The sequence below is a fragment of the Ovis canadensis genome, chromosome 4, assembly GCF_042477335.2.
Source record: "Ovis canadensis isolate MfBH-ARS-UI-01 breed Bighorn chromosome 4, ARS-UI_OviCan_v2, whole genome shotgun sequence".
Taxonomy (NCBI): domain Eukaryota; kingdom Metazoa; phylum Chordata; class Mammalia; order Artiodactyla; family Bovidae; genus Ovis; species Ovis canadensis.
The window spans coordinates 75880053-75899731 of record NC_091248.1 but is presented as its reverse complement, the minus strand read 5'-3'; the positions used below and the strand labels follow the sequence as shown (position 1 = coordinate 75899731).

The following is a 19679-nucleotide window of genomic DNA, read 5'->3' as shown; positions in this document are numbered from 1 at the left end:
GCACGCCAGGCTTCCCTGTTCATCACCAACTCCCAGAACTTGCTCGGACTCATGTCCATCGAGTCAGTGATGCCATCCAACCATCTTATCCTCTGTCGTCCCCTTCTTCTCCTGCCTTCAATCTTTCCCAGCATCAGGGTCTTTTCTAATGAGTCAGTTCTGTTTTTATAATGCATAAATAATGATTTTGTGTTAAAAATATTTTTAAAAGTTTTGCAGCCATTTTGATACAGTGCTGATTTAGGAGTGGGAAAAGGAAGGAAATCATTCCTAGAGCTTGTCTTATCCAGGTGAGCTGCATGAACTGGGGAGCCTGAATCAACTGCTGTCTTTTACCTGCGATGGTTGTCCTTGGGGACACTCTCCTTGACGGTTCCATTTCTTTGTCTTCATACTAACATCTTCATTACTTCTTAGCCTCCTAATTGATTCTGGATTTATAGAGCAAAAGAAGAAAAATCATATAATAGCTATATGGAATGCAAACTTAGGCGGGGGCCAAAACAAGGCCTATAACAAGAGCAGAAGGATCATTTCATTCATGCTTGAAAGTCAAGGGGGCCTTGAAAAATCAACCCTCTCCACGCTTTGCTAAGAATCAGTTTATCATCAACTAAAGAGAATTTTGCTGGCCTCATCTGTGGTGTCACTTGCTTTCAGCCTGACAAAGTGTTTTTGGTGTTTCTTCTCAGGAAGTTCTGCCAGGAACAAATTCTCATAGTTTTTTTGTTTGTTTTTAGTGTGGGAGTGTATTTCATCTTCATTTTCGAAAGTTTTTTTTCTTGATATAAGATTCTTCATTGTCAGCACTTTGAATATGTCATTCTGCTGCCTTCTGACCTTCATTGTTTCTGATGAAAAATTAGCTGCTAATCTTGTTAGAAACAGGTAGATTTTGAAAGCTGGCTATATTCCTGAGCACCATGTTTTAATGAAGGGGCTTCCCAGGTGGCACAAGTGGTAAAGAATCCACCTACCAATTCAGGAGAGATAGGAGTCGTGGGTTCAATCTCTGGTCAGAAAGATCCCCTAGAGAAGAAAATGGCAACCTTCTTATTCTTGCCTGGAAAATCCCATGGACAGAGGAGCCTGGCAGGTTACAGTACACGGGGTTGCAGAGAATCAGACACGACCGAGCCCATACATGCCACATTTTATTTGGGATGGGGTGACAAGGGGCTCATACTTCCTCAGTGTTCCAAAGCTCGTTCAACTTTAGTGACACACTTTCATTTGTTTGAGGAGACTTCTAAGGCGTTATCTACATAAAGTCCAGCAAAACTTTTCATTTGGTTTTGGCAAAGATAGAAATGAAAGTACAGCGCATTATGATATTCTAGTAAGACCAGAGACTTCGTAGTAAGAAATATTTGAGCTTGATTCTCAAATTATAGGTTATGAAATCAATTGAGTAAGTTATAGCCATCATTTGTTTCACTATATGTATATGGATGGATGGATGGATGAGTGGGTAGATAGATGAATAGATAGATAGAAGGATGTATAGATAGGTAGATACAGGTATATACATACATAGTTGGCAGGAAGACAGATAGCATTATATTGGATTGCCATGTAAAATTTTATTTATTGCTATGAGTCATGGTCAGAAATACTGGAAAACTGCTGTTCTAAACCATTTTTTTGGCTTGGAAGAGGGGAAGATAGCGTGCTCTAGGATTTTTTTTCCAGCACTGGAAAGGCTCTGCTTACACTCGGGTATATCCTATGCACTTTTCCCTCCTGCCTCATGAGTCTCTTAACTCTTTTTTGCTTTTCAACAGTAAGAAAATATGCCAACTCATTGCATCCCCCTCAAAATTGTTGCATGTAGCCATCATCTTATACAAACACTCCCATAGCCGTGATGACAGGATTTATATGCAATTTCCTATTTTATTTGGCCTACCCTCAAATGCTTCTGTTATCAGAAGCATGCTGAGAAATGCTAACAATGAGTTGGTACTGAGAGAACTTTCAATTCACTGTTTTAGAGAATTCTGAGATGTTTTGTGAATGATTCATTCATTCACTTCTTGAGAGCATGACTTTGATTCAGCAAAGTGTAGGCCAGTTGGGAATTTTAAATGAAACAGAAGGGCAGGCAAGTGAAACTCTTTGGTTCAGTTGCTAAAAAGATTTATGCTGGATGTTCTCAGTAGGTAGAATCATCCTGATTGAGTTGGTCATTAAGGCCAGCTTTGCCAGAATTAATTCAGTGGAGAGATCTATCAAATTGTTAATTACCCACTTAGAATGAGTACTTCCTACAGTTGATAGAATATTTTTTGTGAACCTTTGGAAGACATTGAAATGGTGAGTTTGGACCTTAACCGGACTCCACAAACTTCTGGGAAAGCATCCAGCCCACCTTTAGAGATGTTGATCTATCTTTGAAGAAATTCAGAACATACAGATGTCCCTTATGAGAATAATCCAAGACCCTTTTCTAGATTCTAGGCTCGTTTCCTCACCACACTCAGTGGTGAGTTTCTTCTCTTGCCCTAGGTCTGTCCCCACTAACCTTTGTCCATGAAATGCAGGCTTATTTTCATATGCAGAATTAATTAGGCTGGAAGAAGACAGCCAGAGGAAACAAAGCAGCTCCCCATGTATGAGTTACTCTAAAAGTACCTGCCCTCCTAGGCACTGGTTAGTGGCTTCCTACACAAGTGATCAGTCACCAGAGTTCAGTGGTCTGTAGAAACACTACTGGGTCACAGAGCATCTTCCTGATACGTCCCGCTGGACCCAGAGGGACCAGAAGTACTCAGGACTGAAACAAAGTCCCCACCATTTATAAGCTGAAGGGCTGAACCTGGAAGGGAAGGTAACAATTTCTGGGGTTTTGCCTGAATTCCCAAATTTGCACCAGCTCTGAGGCTGAGTGGGGGGGGGGGGGTGCTAGAGCCTTCCCTCCTGCTTTTTTTTAATTATGAAATCATGAGACAGTAATTTTACATTACTGCTGATCTTCTCTATCAGACGTGCTTTGTCTCACTCCCTCTTTCCATCTGGCTAAAACCTCTAGTTAGAAAATAAATTGCTATGTATTGATTGTTCATTTTCTTCCTCATCACCCAGACATCCTTGTTATACACTTAGCTTGCTTGGCTGTATTTGTGAACAAGAGAAGAAGTAACACTTATTTTTAGCCTTCATGTTAAGATGTGGCAGGGACATTTTTAAATGTCGTTTTGGTGCTTAATTTATTCAGTAACAGCACTTAATCACCTTTTATTTATGAAGAGAAAAGTGTATGTGTGTGCACTTACACAAGTACTGTATTGATAAAGTTCAAGCCAATTTTAATTGATATTTATAGTATGACTTTCTAGAAAAGTGAAATTTCTAAAAGCTGTGAATGTGGAGAGAAAAGTTAAAACATATGCAGTTACTACCTGGTCTCTGTAATTTTTGTCTCAGTCCTTCATTTGTATGGTTACCAGAGTAACCCTCCTGAAATGCAAGTTTAACCCTTTTACTGCCCTCCTTGTAGTTGCTTCATCTGGAAGCTGAGTAGCTTCCAAATCCATTCATGGATGTGGACTTGGATCCTGGCTCAGCCATTTGCCCTATGGGTGATCTTAACCCCTCTAGCCCTATATCCCTCCTCTCTTGAGCAAGGATACTCCTCCCTTGCAGAGCCATGGTATGGTCGCATCCCATGATGTATGTGAAGAGCCAGCAGTGGTGCTTGGCATGTGGCAAGCGTGCCAGTAAAGGCATCCATCATCGTGCCTGCAGGGCACAGTCCTGGCATCCACGTGGCCCCCATCTGGGTGCAGCTTGATCTCTGTGACACTCCCCTCTGTCTTGATAGCTGTCACTCCACCCACTTCCAGTAATTTGAAGGGAGCCTGAAAAGCCTGTGAAGTCTACATCAGGCAGTTTGGCTAATTTTAATTTCCTTTGGCCAAAAACATGATGAGAAAGGAAGTTAACTGAAAGATAGTTTGGGGGTCTGTCTCTCCATTCCTCCCGTTAGCACAGAAAATTGAGACTCAAGGAGTCTCAGAACATTCTCCAAGATGGGACGCTGTTTCATGAACCTATAGTTCTTACTGCCGTAAAGTGTCTGGGAGTGAAAAATTGCAGGTCTTTCTATCCCTGGCTGCCCACACAGAAAAGAACAATCAAATCTATGTGGTTTGCCCTGAAATAAAATAGGAGATATGCAGGCTTTAGCGACTAGGATTTGGCATAATGCAAATCAAAATAAAATAAGTCGTGAATCTGTAATACTTTCACCCACAGCTTGGAAGTCTTTATGACTATTGCTCTTGAGGATGGGAGGCTGCATAAACACCATTTAGAATGTAGCTGGAGGCTGGCATTTTATAAGAGAAATGGCCACCAGAGCAGTCTCCCTGAGGGTCCATAAGTCCTAATTCTGTTTAATGTGACAGTTCCTAAATAACTCTGCGTTCTTCACAGAAACACATATAGGAAGTGCTGGAGCCTTGCTGTAGAATGAGTCTAAGAGAGATCTAGTCTTTAGTGTTTGTGAATTGAGAAAATGTATCCTTGGGGTTTTAAAAAATATGTAGGTGTTCGTGTGGGAGATTAGGGATGGGGTACTAATGTAAAGTGCCAGCTTTGTTCTGCTCCTCCATGATTTTCTTCGGATTTAAATACCGACGTAGTTGTTTCCCACCCTTTTATGTTGTCTTTCTCCCCCTCTGCTCCTACCCTTTCTCTTGCTAATGAATACAAATGCTGTTAGTAATCAGTTGTGCTGTGGGATGGTTTGTTGGTGCTTAGAAACCGTCCTTCCCCCATCTATACCCATCGTATTCTTTGAGCCTGTTCACTTGAAAATGTCAAAGAGGAAAGAAGACTTGAGAAAACAAAGAACTGTGGTTGGCTAAGTCACCATGGTTTGTCTTAGGAAATGTTAACATCTGCTTGATGAAGATGCCTTTTTGCTTTACAAGTAAAATGTTGTAATATATATGGTTGATGTTTCCTGTTGAATTTTTGCTTCAGTGTGTCAGTAGGAAGTACCAGCTGCAACTCTGTGCCAGCCACCTTCATGGTTGGCGTGTTTCTCTAGCCACGTAAAAACATTAGGGTCTGTGGAACGGCATATTGGGTGCAAGCCACGGCATGACCATCCCAGGGTTTCTGCTCTGACATGGGGTACATAACTCTGCCTGCAATTCTCTTGCACGCTTCTAAAATAGCCACAAAAATTCTCTAAAACCCTGCTATTTTCAGAAATGCTTCCACTTAGAATAATTAGTTTCAATCATTACTCACAAGTGTGGTGTCTAATTTGGGACAGAGGACTTATTTTATTTGCCCTAAAACTGTCTTTTTATTTTACCTTTTTTTAAGCTTCAGCAAGGCTTCTATAGTCCAAGAATTACCAGGCTGTGCAGGTCTCTCCCACGTGCGTTATAACCACGTGGAGAGAAGGCTGGGGTAACCCTGTCTAGAGGCAACCTCCCCAGTGCAGTATTCCTGCTCCCCTACTCCCCACCTGATCCAGGGACAGCCCAACATCACAGCTGTGCCTAGAACAGCACATGGCATTTGTTGAATGAGAGAATGGTTCCTCTGCTTTATCTTAGACATCTAGTCCATTGCTGAAGTCACTTTTTAAATTATTGACATAAACCATAAAATTAATCAAGAGTCCACTTGAAAGTGAACAATTCATTGACATTTAGTAGCTTCACAACTCTGTGCAGCTGCTGCCTCGGTGTAGTTCCAAGACATTTTCATCATCTAGAAAAAAATGACTGGTCCCTAGGAGAGGTCAGTCCACCTCCCTCCCTCCCCTGGGCACCTGGGGACCACCAGTCTGCTTTTGTCTCTATGAGTTTGCCTGTTCTGGACATTTCATACAGTATTTGGCCTTTGGATCTGTTTACTTTCCCTCGTATGTTTTCGAGGCTCATTCACGAGGTAGCAGGTATCCTTTAGGGGGTAGTTCAGCACTGTTTCAACATATGGAAATAGCACACTTGTTTATCTGTCCATCAAGTGGTGGGCACTTGAGTCGTTTCTGTCTTTAGCTCCGTGAGTAGCGCTGCAGTGAACATTCACATACCCGTATTTGTTTTCATTCTTTTGATCCTAGTTGTGCTATCTTCTAGTTCTCTCTCTGATTTGTCCACTGCTCTCCCATTTGCTGGGCTTTTCTGGTAGCTCAGCTGGTAAAGAATCTGCCTATAATTCAGGAGACCCTGGTTCGATTCCTGGGCTGGGAAGATCCTCTGGAGAAGAGATAGTCTACCCACTCCAGTATTCTTGGGCTTCCCTGGTGGCTCAGCTGGTAAAGAATCCGCCTGCAATGCAGAAGACCTGGGTTGGGAAGATCCCCTGGAGAAGGGAACCCACTCCAGTATTCTGGCCTGGAGAATTCCATGGACAGAGGAACCTGGCAGCAACAATCCTGTGGGGTCGCAAATAGTCAGATACGACTGAGCCCCCTTTCACTTTCACTTTTCTCCTGCTGCCAGGCCACCTTCGTCTCTTGCTGCACTGCTTACCTGGTCTGGCCCTTCTCCAGCCTGACTCTAGACTGCAGCCCTATGTCCTTTTCAAATGCAGATCTGTTCTTCATGCCCTTCATTGATTTTAGGAGTGCTCATAGGGTAGGGAGGAAACTCCTTTCATCCCACAGGGTCCCTGCCGTGGCCAGGTGTCTAACGATTCCTTTGGGCTCATCTCAGCCATTCTGCCCCTCCCCTCCTGGGCTGCAGACACACTGATCTTTCTGTGCTATAAACTCTCCCTGCTCTGCCCCACCACAGGCCCTTGGCACATGCTACCCCTGTTGCCTAGAATGCTCGCCTCTCCGTTTTGCCTAATTAATGCCTTCTCATCCTGGAATTCCCAGCACAAGCCTCACCTCTTCAGAGAAACCTTCCCTGACTCAGTCAAACTCACCTCCACCCACACTGCTAGCATCATGGAGGCCGACAGGCTCTTAACCATTTCTCTGCAGCACAAGTTCTAGCTGCATTTTTACATTTGGATGATTATTTGATTCATAACTGCCTACAGAGACAGAAGGCAACTGTACATGCAGAACTTGGGTTCTGGAGCCAGACGACCTGGATTCAGATGCTGGCTCTGTCCCTATTGGCTGTGTGACCTTGGGCAAGCTGGTTAACCTCTCTGTGCCTGTGTTTTCTCATCCATCAAACAGGGTCATAATAATGCCTACCTTAGAAGGCTGTTGCAAGAATGAAATAAATTCATATGGGTTACATATCTGGCCCTGAAATAATCTCAATAAAACTATAATATAGCTTTTAAAAATAATTAAAATTTTTTTAACTAAAAAAATAAATAGCTGTACCTACACTGCTATCCCCACACCCTCATCTCCAGACTGTAAGCTCTGAGGGGCAGGGGACCACAACTCTTTTGCTCCTATTATAGCTCCAGAGCCTACCTCAAGATACCCATGTACTTAGTGCTAGTTACATTTTTATTGAATGATTGGATGAATCCATTCTCTTCTTTTCCAGAGATGAATATTAACACTACGGTGTCCCATCTCTCCTTCTGTTTCTGAGTTTGGGTGGCTCTAGCTTCTGGCGTGCAGTGTAGCGGCGCTTGGCCACAACCCCTCCTCCTGCCCATATCCCCAGCTAGTGTGTTTGGGGAATGGTGCTGCCGGGTGTGGAGAGTCAAGGCTGAGGATCCCGTCTGTGTTGTACTGAGGGAGGGCCCAGTCTGTATGACCACCGCAGAAACAGACGGGACTTGCTGTGTGCCAAGCCCTGTGCACCCCGTTTTAGAAATATCTGACTGATGAGGCTGGAGTGATTTCTGTCCCCTTGTAATAGACGAGGAAACTGAGGCCTGATCAAGGGGGCCATTTGCCCAAAGTCAAAACTCTTGGTAAGTGGCAGAGCCAAAGTTTAGGTCCTGCCAGCCTTTCTCCAGAGTCTGTGTTCTTCAGACTCTCACCCTTAACTAGTGAACGTGACCCACTTAAACACTGAGAATGTGGGAAGAACTCCTCCATTGAAGGAGTCGGGGGTGCTGTCCCGAGTCTGGACAGTTTTGTTAAAGGCCCCACAGTGAGCAGTGGCCATTCCTACTGAATTCTGGCTTGTGATCTGCTGGCCCTGTGTACCTGAGGGTCCTAACAGGTTGATGTCAGGGCAAATCTTTAAAGAGACATTAAAACAAGGCTAGAGGGGAAAAAATAAAGGTGAGAATGGTTTATCTGCAGATGAAAGAAACTACCTAGGAAAACTCCCACCTCTTCTGTCAATCAGAGATGTAAGAAACAGTCTATTGCTTCCTTTCTGATCACACAGTTCAGAGGCTTAATGTCTGTGGTCCTTCACTCCCTAGGCCCCTGAGCTGCCATCTGTTTATCACAAGTATGTACATGAAAAAAATAAAGCTTCCTGATTTACTTTCAAAAACAAAGACATTATGAGTTTAAACTAACTTACTTGGGATCTTTTTTAGACATGTGGATATAAGCATTGTGAGCACGTAGCTCCAATGAGGAGCTTCCTGGGTAGCTCAGCTGGTAAAGAATCCACCTGCTATGGAGGAGACCTTGGTTCGATTCCTCGGTTGGGAAGTTCCCCTGGAGAAGCAATAGGCTACCCACTCCAGTATTCTTGGGCTTTCCTAGTGGCTCAGATGGTAAAGAATCTGCCTGCAATGTGGAGACCTGGGTTCAATCCCTGGAGGAGGGCATGGTTACGCACTCTAGTATTCTTGCCTGTAAAATCCCCATGGACAGAAGAGCCTGGCAAGCTACAGTCGATGGGGTTGCAGAGTCAGATACTACTGAGCGACTAAGTACAGCACAGGGTAGAATGGTAAGGTTTTATTGCTACCATAGTAAGTAATTTTAGGTTGTTCATAATGAAATGAAATGAAACGAGCCCCTAAATAGCAGAAATTCCTCCCAGCCCATGAAACATCCACCACTAGGGGCTTAGCACGCTGTGTCCACATGACAGTGTGTTAGATGGTGCATGAAGAGAGTTTGGAAGAGTTTGTAATACTGTGGCACCATTAGGACAAAACCCTGTGTGTCTTTATGAATAATCAGCTATACACATATTAATTAAACGCATAGGAAATATCCTAGAAGGGAATCCACCAAAAGTATTAGCAGTTGTTGTCTCTGCACAGTGATATTCTGCTTAAATTTTTCTTTGTTTCTCTAATTTACAAATTGTCCTATAACGAGCTTGTGTTTGCTGATACCAGAGCATAAGCCTCAATTTAAAGAGAAGGAGGGGAAAAAGCCACTGAATTACTGATACAATCTTAACTCCCATCTCAGATTAAGAGTCTTAGCATCCAAAGAGCTTTAGAGAAGAAAAGAAGCTTTGGAAGCTTCTCTGAAGCGTGGAAACAAGGGGCGATGAGGTGATGACAAGCCCCGTGCCTCTCACTCCCCATCCTAACCTGCCTTCATCTCCAAGAATCTTCAGCTTTCTCTTAGTCTCCATTTTATAATTGCCCTTGCAAAAAAAAAAAAAAAAATCTAACTGCCTTGCAAAGTACCCTTCCTCCCCCTGTGCTTATTTGTAACTGCCTTATTCAGGAAACATATGCTGAGGAGCTCCTGGGAGCATGGAGGAGAGGCTACCAGAACCGGCAGCCACTCTGTGACAGGAGGGAGTGTGGATATCCCTCCCTTTGACTCTGAAGAAGCAGCTGGTGATGAACTGGTTATGGAGGCGGAGGGAATGCGTCCTTGTTTGCTTTGTGTCTTCCTCAGCATGATAGGAGTGTTTAAACAAGGATGAACAGTCCTCCAGAATCCTTTCGGGTCCCTAGGAAGAGCATGTTCATGGCGCTGACTGAGCAGGGGCTCGCAGGCCAAGTGATGCGAGGGCGGTAAGCCCACTGCTTCTCTGGATGGATGGAGAAGGGCGGGCCTGAGCCTTTAGGGCAGGGGCTGCCCCACAAAGCTCTGAACGCTTGGCTGTGTGTCCCGCTGGTCCCTGGCCCCTACCAGGAGGAAGGCTGTAGTTCGGATGTGTTGACCTCCTCGGGAGGGCGGTGTCCCCATGTAACCTGGGGCATCGGTGAGGAAGCGGACAGTAGTGGCATGGTGGTGGTGGTGTGGCTTTTAGTTCCAGAGAATCCCAAATTTGGAACACACGTGGCGCATAAACACTCACATCATCTCACAGGGCAGTTGGTCCAATTTGTGTTTTCTGAGACTTCGCTCCTAAATGAAGTGCACTTGAGCCTTCGAGTTGGCTACGCTGGACTTTATCCCACTCGCAGGCAGTGGGTGACCTTGCTGTGGTCCCTCTCTAAGCCCTGCTTTCCTCACGTGTCAGATGAGAGCATTATTAACTGCCTCGCAGGATTGTCATTGAGATCAGATGTGATAATGTGTGAACAGTGCCTAATCGCTGCGCTTAATAAATGCTGGTCTTCATCCCTCCCCCGCCCTTTCTCGGCCTCTGGCTCTCCTTTTCACAGGACTCAAAGCTAACTGGTCGGGAATTACTGGTCACCTATGTTTTCTTACAACTAATGGATGTGTCCAAACTTAAACCTATTAGAATGACTGCCTAGGAAATGTAAGCTCTTAGGCAGTTTAGCAAGGAGTCTCCAGGTAGGACTCAGGGCACATTAAGGAGGGCAGATGCTGTTTTTCAAAAGAATGAGATCCGTTCTCCATGTTTGGGAGAAAGCCTTTGGAAAGCTAACGTGATGCGCTGTCAGAGCAGTCAGCTCCTTTATGGAGTTCATGGGGCGATTACCACAGAGAAAGAGAACACTGTATTTCCTCTATCAGTCTTACAGTTCTCTTCCCGCACCTTCCGCTTTGCCTCTCCTCCTAGCGTTCTAGAACCATGCAGTGTTAGAACTTGAAGTGCCCTTCCAAAGCTACAAGGAAACGAGCCCAGTTCTTTCTTTCAATTTTTGAACGTGGTTGTTGTTCAGTGAGCCCCCGGGGCAGAGGAATGGCCACGCTCCCTCCACAGACACCTGGGCCCTTGGGAAAGGCTCCCGGACGCACCCGGTGCGGCAGCAGTGTTGGGTGAAGGGCTCTGAGCAATCCTGGGGGGCCCAAACTCATGGCTGTCTGGTATACCTTGCACCTGTCTCCCCTTTGGCATACATGCCTGAGTCTGCGTTTGAGCAGAGGTGACTATACCTCGTCACGGCTCTGTGGGAATGATCTCTTTTCTTCCATACAGATTGGGAAAGAGGGGGAGAGACAGACTCTTTGCCCTGGCTCTGTGTCCATGTTACATTTTGCGTGTGTGCCCTGCTCTGGGGAGAGGAGGCCAGGGCCTTTAAGATGGTTAAGAACGGTTAAGGCACTTAGCACTTATTAGGACAGAGCAATAAGTGAGCGCATCGCTGCCCCATAGGCCGTATGGCCTTGCAAAGTGTCAACATCTGAAAGTCTAAATATGCCCAGAAAACTTGGTAATTGGCTTATCGTTAGAAGGCCAAGCATGATTAATACTTCCCAGGTGGTACTAGTGGTAAAGAACATGCCTGCCAATGCAGGAGACAGACACAGGTTTGATCCCTGGGTCCGGAAGATCCCCCGGAGGAGGAAATGGCAACCCACTCCAGTATTCTTGCCTGGCGGGCTACAGTCCGTGGGGTCACAAAGAGTCGGACACGACTGGAGCAACTTACCATGCATGCAGACGTTGCTCGGCTTTTGCACGGCTTGGTGTTCTTTGAGAGAATACTGACGTTTCCGTGGTTTCACTCTCCACGTGATCACTGACAGATTACCCAGAGATCTTCAGGCTTCTAATGTTGCCCATAACATACATGTGCTTGACGATCCTGGCAGAGCTAAGCCCCTGCTTACTATTAACATTTCAACAAGAAATTGTTGTCTGTGTCCTTTGTTCTGTTTCCGATAGTACTTACATGAGAGAAAGTTGAGTCTCTTGACCTCACCTGGCTTAAGACAGGGCTGTTGGGATTTCCCTGGTGGTCCAGTGGCTAAGACCCCATGCTTCCAATGTAAGGGGGCACACTTCAGTCCCTCTTTGGGGAACTAGGATCCCACATGCCAAGTGGTGCCAACCAAAAACATTTTTTTGTAATTAAAAAACAAATAAGACAGGGCTGCTTTCATCTATGATGGCCATTCATCCTCTCAAGGCACCTGTGCCTCTTGACCCACACACTATGTTGTGTTCCACGAGCTGCTGCTGAGTGCACAGAGGGAATGGGTGGGAACAAGTGGAAAGCTAGTGGTCAAAGAGACATCACCTCGAGAATCAGAAGAGCACCCGAAATAGCCAGCTCAGTGAAGCAGCTTCATTTGGAACTTTGGCCCTGCAGATTCCAAATGAAAACATACCCCTACTGCCCATCCAGGAAGCAGGAGAAGGGCGACCATCTGGAGTTTGCTTTGAGAACCTGACTGTCCTCCTGACATTCTGTCTCCAGCTGACTGTATGGTCAGCACTAGCAGTGCCTCTTTGTAACTAGCTCCCAGAGCCCCGGGTTTCATTTCACCTTAACTGGATGGGGAAGATAAAGGGACCGTGGAGCTTGGTGGTGGCTGCACAAGGCACTTGGTGAGGTTGGACCCCTTTCCCATTGTTATTTACTGGTCAGGACAAGATGAACCAAGGAGTCTTCATTTCAGGAAGGGAGAGGGGTAGAAGGGATAAATGAAGTCCAAAAGTCCACCAACCAAGAAAGAGTTTGGTGTCAAGCCTTGGAACCTCTTGTCTCTGCAGAGATGAACAGTCAGCTGGTCCAGACAGACCTGATGTGTGCAGCACATCCTAAGCACAGCCAAAGGAGTCCTGTCTTTTAGGATTTGACATTTCTGAATGCCAGCAACTTGGACGTCTTGTAGATTGGAGTTTAAAGGTCTGACTTAGGCTCCCTGTTGACAAGCTGAAGCAGAGAGTGGGGTGAATTTGGCCTTGACAGTCAAGTTCTGCATCTGAGTAGCCAACTGTGGGGCATATACTAAAGACTGATATTACCCCCTAATTGGTCTGAAGCTCAAGAAACAAGTCCAGCCCATTTGAGGGATTCTTGTAATTTATCCTGGGACAGAAAAGCCTAAGGTGGGATCCCCAGGAGACATGCCTTTACTCATTCATTCAACAAACATCCATTGCACGCCTGTGTATATACGGTGGCTGGGCTCTCTCTGTGCCTTTATCTCACAGGGTGATCTGCAAAGGACTTCGGTCAGATGCTTACACAGGGCAGAGTGGGAGAGCTGAAATGGTATTTATTTGATTTGAACAGTACAAATTGTCTTTCCTGACCACAGGTATTAAAAATGCAAAGACCAAGTTCAAAAATAATAATTATCTATCTTCCTCTGAACTTCTCAAGCTTTAGTTTAAAATTGGAGAACTTGAGAGTGCACAGCTTGGCCAAACCAGATTCCGACTTAGTCAGGGTGGGGTGGGCAAACCTGTGGTCTAGAATGAGAGCTGGTGTAATTCTGCTGAATACAGGTGATGGGTTAGCCCCTGGGACTTTAGAAACACAGGTGGTGGGCAAGGGCCCTGTGTTGAGATTGGGCAGATCTGTGCAGTTACCTGGGAGGCTTTTTTCCAGTCATACCCACCTTGCCCCTTCCATTTCCACCCTTTCTGCCCTTGGGAGCCACTTTTGCTTAAAGTATATTTTCTTTCTTCTGGTGTGTGGGTGAAGCAGAAAATTTGAGAACCAGCTGTTCTTTAAAAAAAAAAAAATTCAACTTCAGGCAGAGTTCAGGTTGAGGGCTCTCAGAGGATGCTTTTGTTTCCCTTTGAAATGTTCGGGAGAAAGATTCTAAGGACTGGTAAAGGCCGGCTGGCCCCACCCCTTGCAGCGTGTCCAGCCCCACATGGTCCACCTGTTCTGACCAGGAGGTGGTGCATTAGGAGACAGACCTCAGTTCACACCTCCCTCTAAACCCTGTCAGCTGTGGAATCTTGCATTCAACTCACTTATGTTCGGGCCTAACATTTCTGGGCTGCACTTACCTCCTGAATGACTGGTAGTGTGATCTGTTGGTGGGATAATAGGAATGGTGTGGACCAAACAAGGGGTCTCTGGAGCAGGCTCCTCAAAGCTTGCTGAGCTTGCACCCTCGGATCCTGTGACAGCGCAGATCCCAGGGCACTGGTGTGGGTGGGCCTGAGAGCTTGCATTTCTAACAGACTCCAAGGTGAGCTTGATGCTACTGGCCCATGGTCCACACACTAAGTAGCAAGGATTTAAAGGTGCTCTCCTCCTTAGATTTGCTGTGAACTGTCAAGCTGGTAATTTTTTTCTTGCTCTTTTTTTAAATTTCATTTTTAATTGTGGCAATTTTTTTTTCAGTTCTAGAAATTGAAGAAAATACCTACCTGTTACCTAATGCTGGTCATGAAAAATGAGATAGAATGCTTTCAGCCATAAATACTGTTCTCATTGGTCCCTTATTTTATTGTGTATGTGTGTTCAGTTGATCAGTCATGTCTGACTCTTTGCAGCCCCGTGGACCGTAGCCTGCCAGGTTTCTCTGTCCATGGAATTTTTCAGTCAAGAATACTGAAGTGGGTTGCCATTTCTTCCTGCAGGCGATCTTCCCAACCCACAGATCGAACCTAGGTCTCCTGCGTCTCTTGCCTTGCAGGCAGATTTCTTTACCTCTTATATAAGGGGGAAGCCCCCCTTATATTATTAATTGTCTCCAGTAGCATAAGAAATACTGAAAAAGAAGGCAGAGAGAAGGATCATAGTCTACTCTGAGGGCTGAGAGAAACATCAAGGGCAAGGCTTCAGATCTACAAAATACAGGTGACCCTTAAGGTTCAGGAATCATGGTTCCTTGTCTTCCAGAGTTTACCTGTGAGGCAAAGACTTTTAAATATAAAACAAAGAAAAGGAAAATGTATTTCCTCCATTCCATAACACCAGCTTTAAACTTGAATCAGTATCACTTGGAAGGGATGTGAAAATGCAGCTTGCCAGGTCTGACTCAGACACTAATTTTGGTAGCATCTTAAGTTCCCGGGTGATACTGATGCTCATGCTTGAACCAGCACAAAGCTTTGTCCCCAGACCACATCTTTGAGAGAGGCGTGCATGGAAGACAGTGTCTCTCCTGACCTGCGAGGGTCAGGATGAGCTGCCTGGCTGCTTGCAGACTGCTCTTCCCAGCACAGCAGGGCCTCACAGGCTGGAGCTCTCCAGTAGAGCTGGTTGACTCATCACCTCAGGGGCTTTTTAAGAGCTAGAGGTTCCTGGGGTGCATCCTCAGATATACAGGCAAGCAGCCAGGTTCAGACTTGCCTATGTGGAGAGCAGTGAGGTACCAGATGGACACTGGAGAGCTGTTCTCCTTTTTAATGCCTCTTGGATTCAGCTCTAATGATCACTCAGCAAGTGAATGATTCCCCAGCAGGAAATTGGACCCTCTGGAAATACATTTCGTCGCTGGATTCCTAGAGTCGATAAATTCTGCGTGCATTTTCCAGAGTGCTTCATTTCCTACCCAAGGGTGGCCACCAGCCAGGACCATCTGGCTATGGGGCTTCTTCCAGGGTGAAGTCCCCCTATTGGGAATAACACCATCCATGGCAGTGTTGAAAGGGGAATGGATAAAAGTCACTGAGGACCAGATCCCAGTGAGAACCCTTCCCAGGCAAGCTCAAAGTCAGATTAAGATCGAAGCAGTTACTTAAATAGCCTCAAGAAGAAATTCCTCCTTTTGTCTCTCGTACCTGGATTTGAGGATGGTGATCGTCTCTGAAATTTCCTGGCTCACCAGCTGATGGTTATAGAGCATCACTGGGCACCGTGCTCTGCCAAGCGGGCTTTCTAAAGGCAACTCGGGGACAGTCCCTGCTCTTGTGGTGTCCACTACCGGGAAGAGGCAGACGCATAAGCATGTAACTGTAAAAGCAGCATGATTCCTAGAACCGTGTACATCTAGAGTAGCCCTCCCAGGAGGCTCCATCCTCGCCCAGTTTTGTTTCCTCCATAGTGCTTGTCACTAGAGAAATGATTCATCTTCTCTCTTAGAGCTCGAGCAACAGGAGAGCAAAGACCAGACCGTCAGACCCTGGCCTGTCTCAGCTGCTGGATGTGAACTGCCCAGGAAGGGTATGAGAGCAGCTCTCTGCAGCCAAGGCATTCCTGAAGGAGGCTCCCAGCAGACCACTCGCTCTCTGCCCACAACACCTGTATCTGAGGCAGATGCTTAGGGAGGAGTGGCAAATGCAGTGGTTCTCAGATCTTAGCTGGCATCCAAATCACCAAAGGGCTTGTTAAAACACATTTACTGGGCCTTACCGTAGAGTTTCTGATCCAGTAGGCCTAGGGTGGGGCCAGAGAGTTTCCTACAAGTTCCCAGGTGATGCTGATGTTCCTGGGTCCTGGACCAGGGACCACAGGGATGGTGTGTCAGCATAGCCACACAGCTTACCCAGTGGACAGATGGGAGGGGATTGAATGACAGAGAGGCAGAGAGACCTCTAGCAAGCTATGCCAGTGAGCCAGGTGGGAGAATATGGAGCTTGAAATGGACCATAACAGTGGGACTGGAGAGCAGAAAGAGGGTGCTTCTGACAGACGCGATGCTGCATGTGGCCTGGGGAGCACTAGCCTGTGGGAGGAGAGGGCAGAGTCAGAGTGGCTGGAAAGATGCTCGTGCCAGGAATTGAGATGCGTGTTGGGGAGGGGAACGGCATGTTCTTTGGGACCTGCTGGGTTTGTACTTCTGTGGAAATCTTCTGATGGAAATGTTAAAAAGGAAGTCAAAATATAATTCAAAACTCGAGAGAGAAATCTGAGCTGCTGGTACAGATTTGGGGGGCATTTGGGGTAGAAGTGTTAGCTGAAGCTGTGGGGCTGAGGTTATCTAAGGGTGGCTCTTTGAGGAGATGGCAATGATGCCTCTGAAAGGAAGCCCAGAGACTGGCTGGTAGGACCAGGCAGAGAAAGGGCTGAGTAGGGTACCCAAGGTGCATGAAGTAAAGGGACAGGAGGTGTCATCCAGAAGGGGCAGTACCAGGTATCAGAGCATCTCAAACACAGCCCGAATCGGACAAATTCTGGAGACCCTTAAAAGAACCAGCCCCAAAAGATGGGGTTGTGTTTGAGGCACGACTTAGAGGAACTGGCCCATGGATTCTGAAACCTGTAGTTTTCAACCCCTCATTTTATTAATACATTGTCTGTACAATTTCATTTTGCCTTGATGATAAAGTCACCTTGCAGTTCTATATTGGTGAGACACACGTACACAAAAAGAAGCCCACCCTGAAAACACACATGAGGCATAGTGACCACCCGTGAGAGGTCTTTCTTCTCAGAGGAAAACCAAGCTGAACAATATGGTGGTGCCTGGTGAAGGGAGGGTCAGTTGGTACTTTTTTTTAAAATGAGGTATAATTGATTCACAATATTGTATTAGTCTCAGATGTACAATGTAGTGATCCGGTAATTTTATACATTATGAAATGACCGCGACATTAAGTCTAGTGACCACCTGTCTCTGTTCAAAATTATTTCACAATTATTGACTACCTTCTGGGGGTCTGTTTTTGTGCCTCTAACGGTGGTGGGAAAGTACCATGTATCCATGTTCTTCCCTCTGCATTTGATAGTGATCTAGACTCTCCTGGGACCTTAACCACTGATGTTTCAAGGATTAAAAAGATTCTGACAACTGCTTTTGAACTATTTGTGGTGGATTGCTACAAAGAGAATGGTTTGCTCTAAGCTAAAATTCTCCAGGTGACAATTGTATATTTCACCAGTGGACAGTTTGCTTTTTAATTTTTGAGGCTTGTTTGGTCATCCTGGTCTTCCTAAACCCTGGCTTCGGAGGACACAAGGACGAGGTCTGACAAGTGTCTGAATCAAGCTGAGGAGTCAGGATCCTGCACTTTCTGGCTCCACAGACTGCCTGCAGCAGGAACTGCTTTAGGCGGGAACTCACACCGACATGTTCTCTGTCTTTACAGTTCTGTGTGGAGCTAAACCAGCCAATCCTGCCCAACATCCGCAAGTGGAAAGGGCCCCGGGGATGCTGGAAGGCCGTTGTTTCAGAGACGCCCTCGACTCAGCTCCAAAAGGTACCCTCATCTGCAGAACGGGGATTTTCTTTCCATTTTCTTTTTTCCAATCACAGATGTTTAAAATCTTTCCTTTGCCAACATCCTTGATGTAATGTTGTATTTCTGCCCATTTTTTTAGCTCTTTGCCATTTGTTTCAAAATGCCCTGGTTCTTATTTCCTGTTTGGATCAGGAATGGCCTGCTGCCCAGACGGAAATGGGAGCTGGGGTGTTGGGAGGAGAGGAGAAATCCTGTCTGGAGCCAAGGCAGCAAATGGGGTATTTCTGTCCTTTGTCCTTCTAATCCCTTCTCCACGGTTCCAGCCTCTGCCAAGTTTGTAGACAGCCCATTGTCCATTGACTGAGAACTTCAGATTCACTTAATTCATACATGAAATATTTGCTTTAGTGGTAAGAATTGTGCACATGGAAATGATCTGTGGAAACTTTCAGCAGATTTTAATTTTGAATTTTCTCTCATTAGTATTGCCCATGTGGGTTTAGGTAAGTCTCTCTATGTATTTATTTTCACTCCCACATATCATATTCAAGACCAGTTTTTACTCACTTAAAATATTCAACATCAGTAGAGTTTTAGATTTTTTTAAATAGGCTCCTGATAGTTAATTATGAGTGGATTACAAAATTTTCCTATAAATGCAGATGTTACATTTTTATCGCTAGGTGTTGGTGCTGCGTTCATGTCAATTGTGTCTGACTCTTCGTGACCCTTGGACTATAGCCCACCAGGCTCCTCTGTCCATGGCATCTTCCTGGCAAGAATACTGGAGTGGGTTGCCATTCCCTTCTCCAAGGGATCTTCCCAACCCAGGGATCATACCCACGTCTCCTGTGGCTTTGCATTGGGAGGCGGATTCTTTACCACTGAGCCATGTGGGAAGCCCGTTTGTATCTCCAGTATACCATTATAAACACACATGATATAAATACTTATCTGAGTGATATGGAGATCTGGGACTTTTAAATTGTAACATTTACTGGATTAAAAGTATCCAGTCACTTATTGACAATAAGCTTTCTTTTTAGCTCCTACTTTAAAGTATGCTGTAAATCTTATTTCTCTGGGTTTGGGGTGTAAGTGATTACTGCAGGTGGTAACCAGGAGGCTGGAAATACAGGATAATGGGAAGGTATCTGGTCTTTACCACTCCAGCCCATGACTGTTCCTTCTCAGTCCACATAGAAATAATACTAATAGGGGACTTCCCTAGTGGTCCAGTGGTTAGAACTCTACACTCTCCCTGCCAGGAGCCCGGATTCAATCCTGGTCGGAGAACTATGTTCCCACAGGCTGCATGGTGCAGCCAAAAGTAAAACAAAAATAAAAAACAGAGTTGGGGTTTCCCTGATGGCTCACTGATAATGAATCTGCCTGCCAATGCAGGAGACGGGGTGCCATCCCTGGTCCGATAAGATCCCACATGTTGCGGAGCAACTAAGCCCATACCATGACTACTGAGTCTGTGCTCTAGAGCCCAGAAACCACAGCTGCTGAGCCCACATGCAGCAACTGTTGAAGGCCTCTGGAGCCCTTGCTCTGCAGCAAGAGAGGCCACCGCAATGGGAAATCCACGCACTGCAGCTAGAGAGTAGCCCCCACTTGCCACAACTAGAGAAAAGCTGGTGTAGCAATGAAGACCCAGCATAGCCATAAATA

The 19679-nt window shown here is 45.7% G+C and overlaps 1 protein-coding gene across 2 annotated transcripts in view; it reads left to right on the top strand.

Annotated features, from left to right (window-relative positions):
- EEPD1 (endonuclease/exonuclease/phosphatase family domain containing 1) overlaps positions 1-19679 on the top strand; it is a 123856-nt gene that overhangs the window by 90746 nt on the left and 13431 nt on the right. For both annotated transcript variants that reach the window (XM_069588049.1, XM_069588050.1), the window contains exon 4: positions 17910-18020. In XM_069588049.1, the coding sequence (XP_069444150.1) occupies positions 17910-18020 (111 nt within the window). The remainder of the gene's footprint in view (positions 1-17909; positions 18021-19679) is intronic.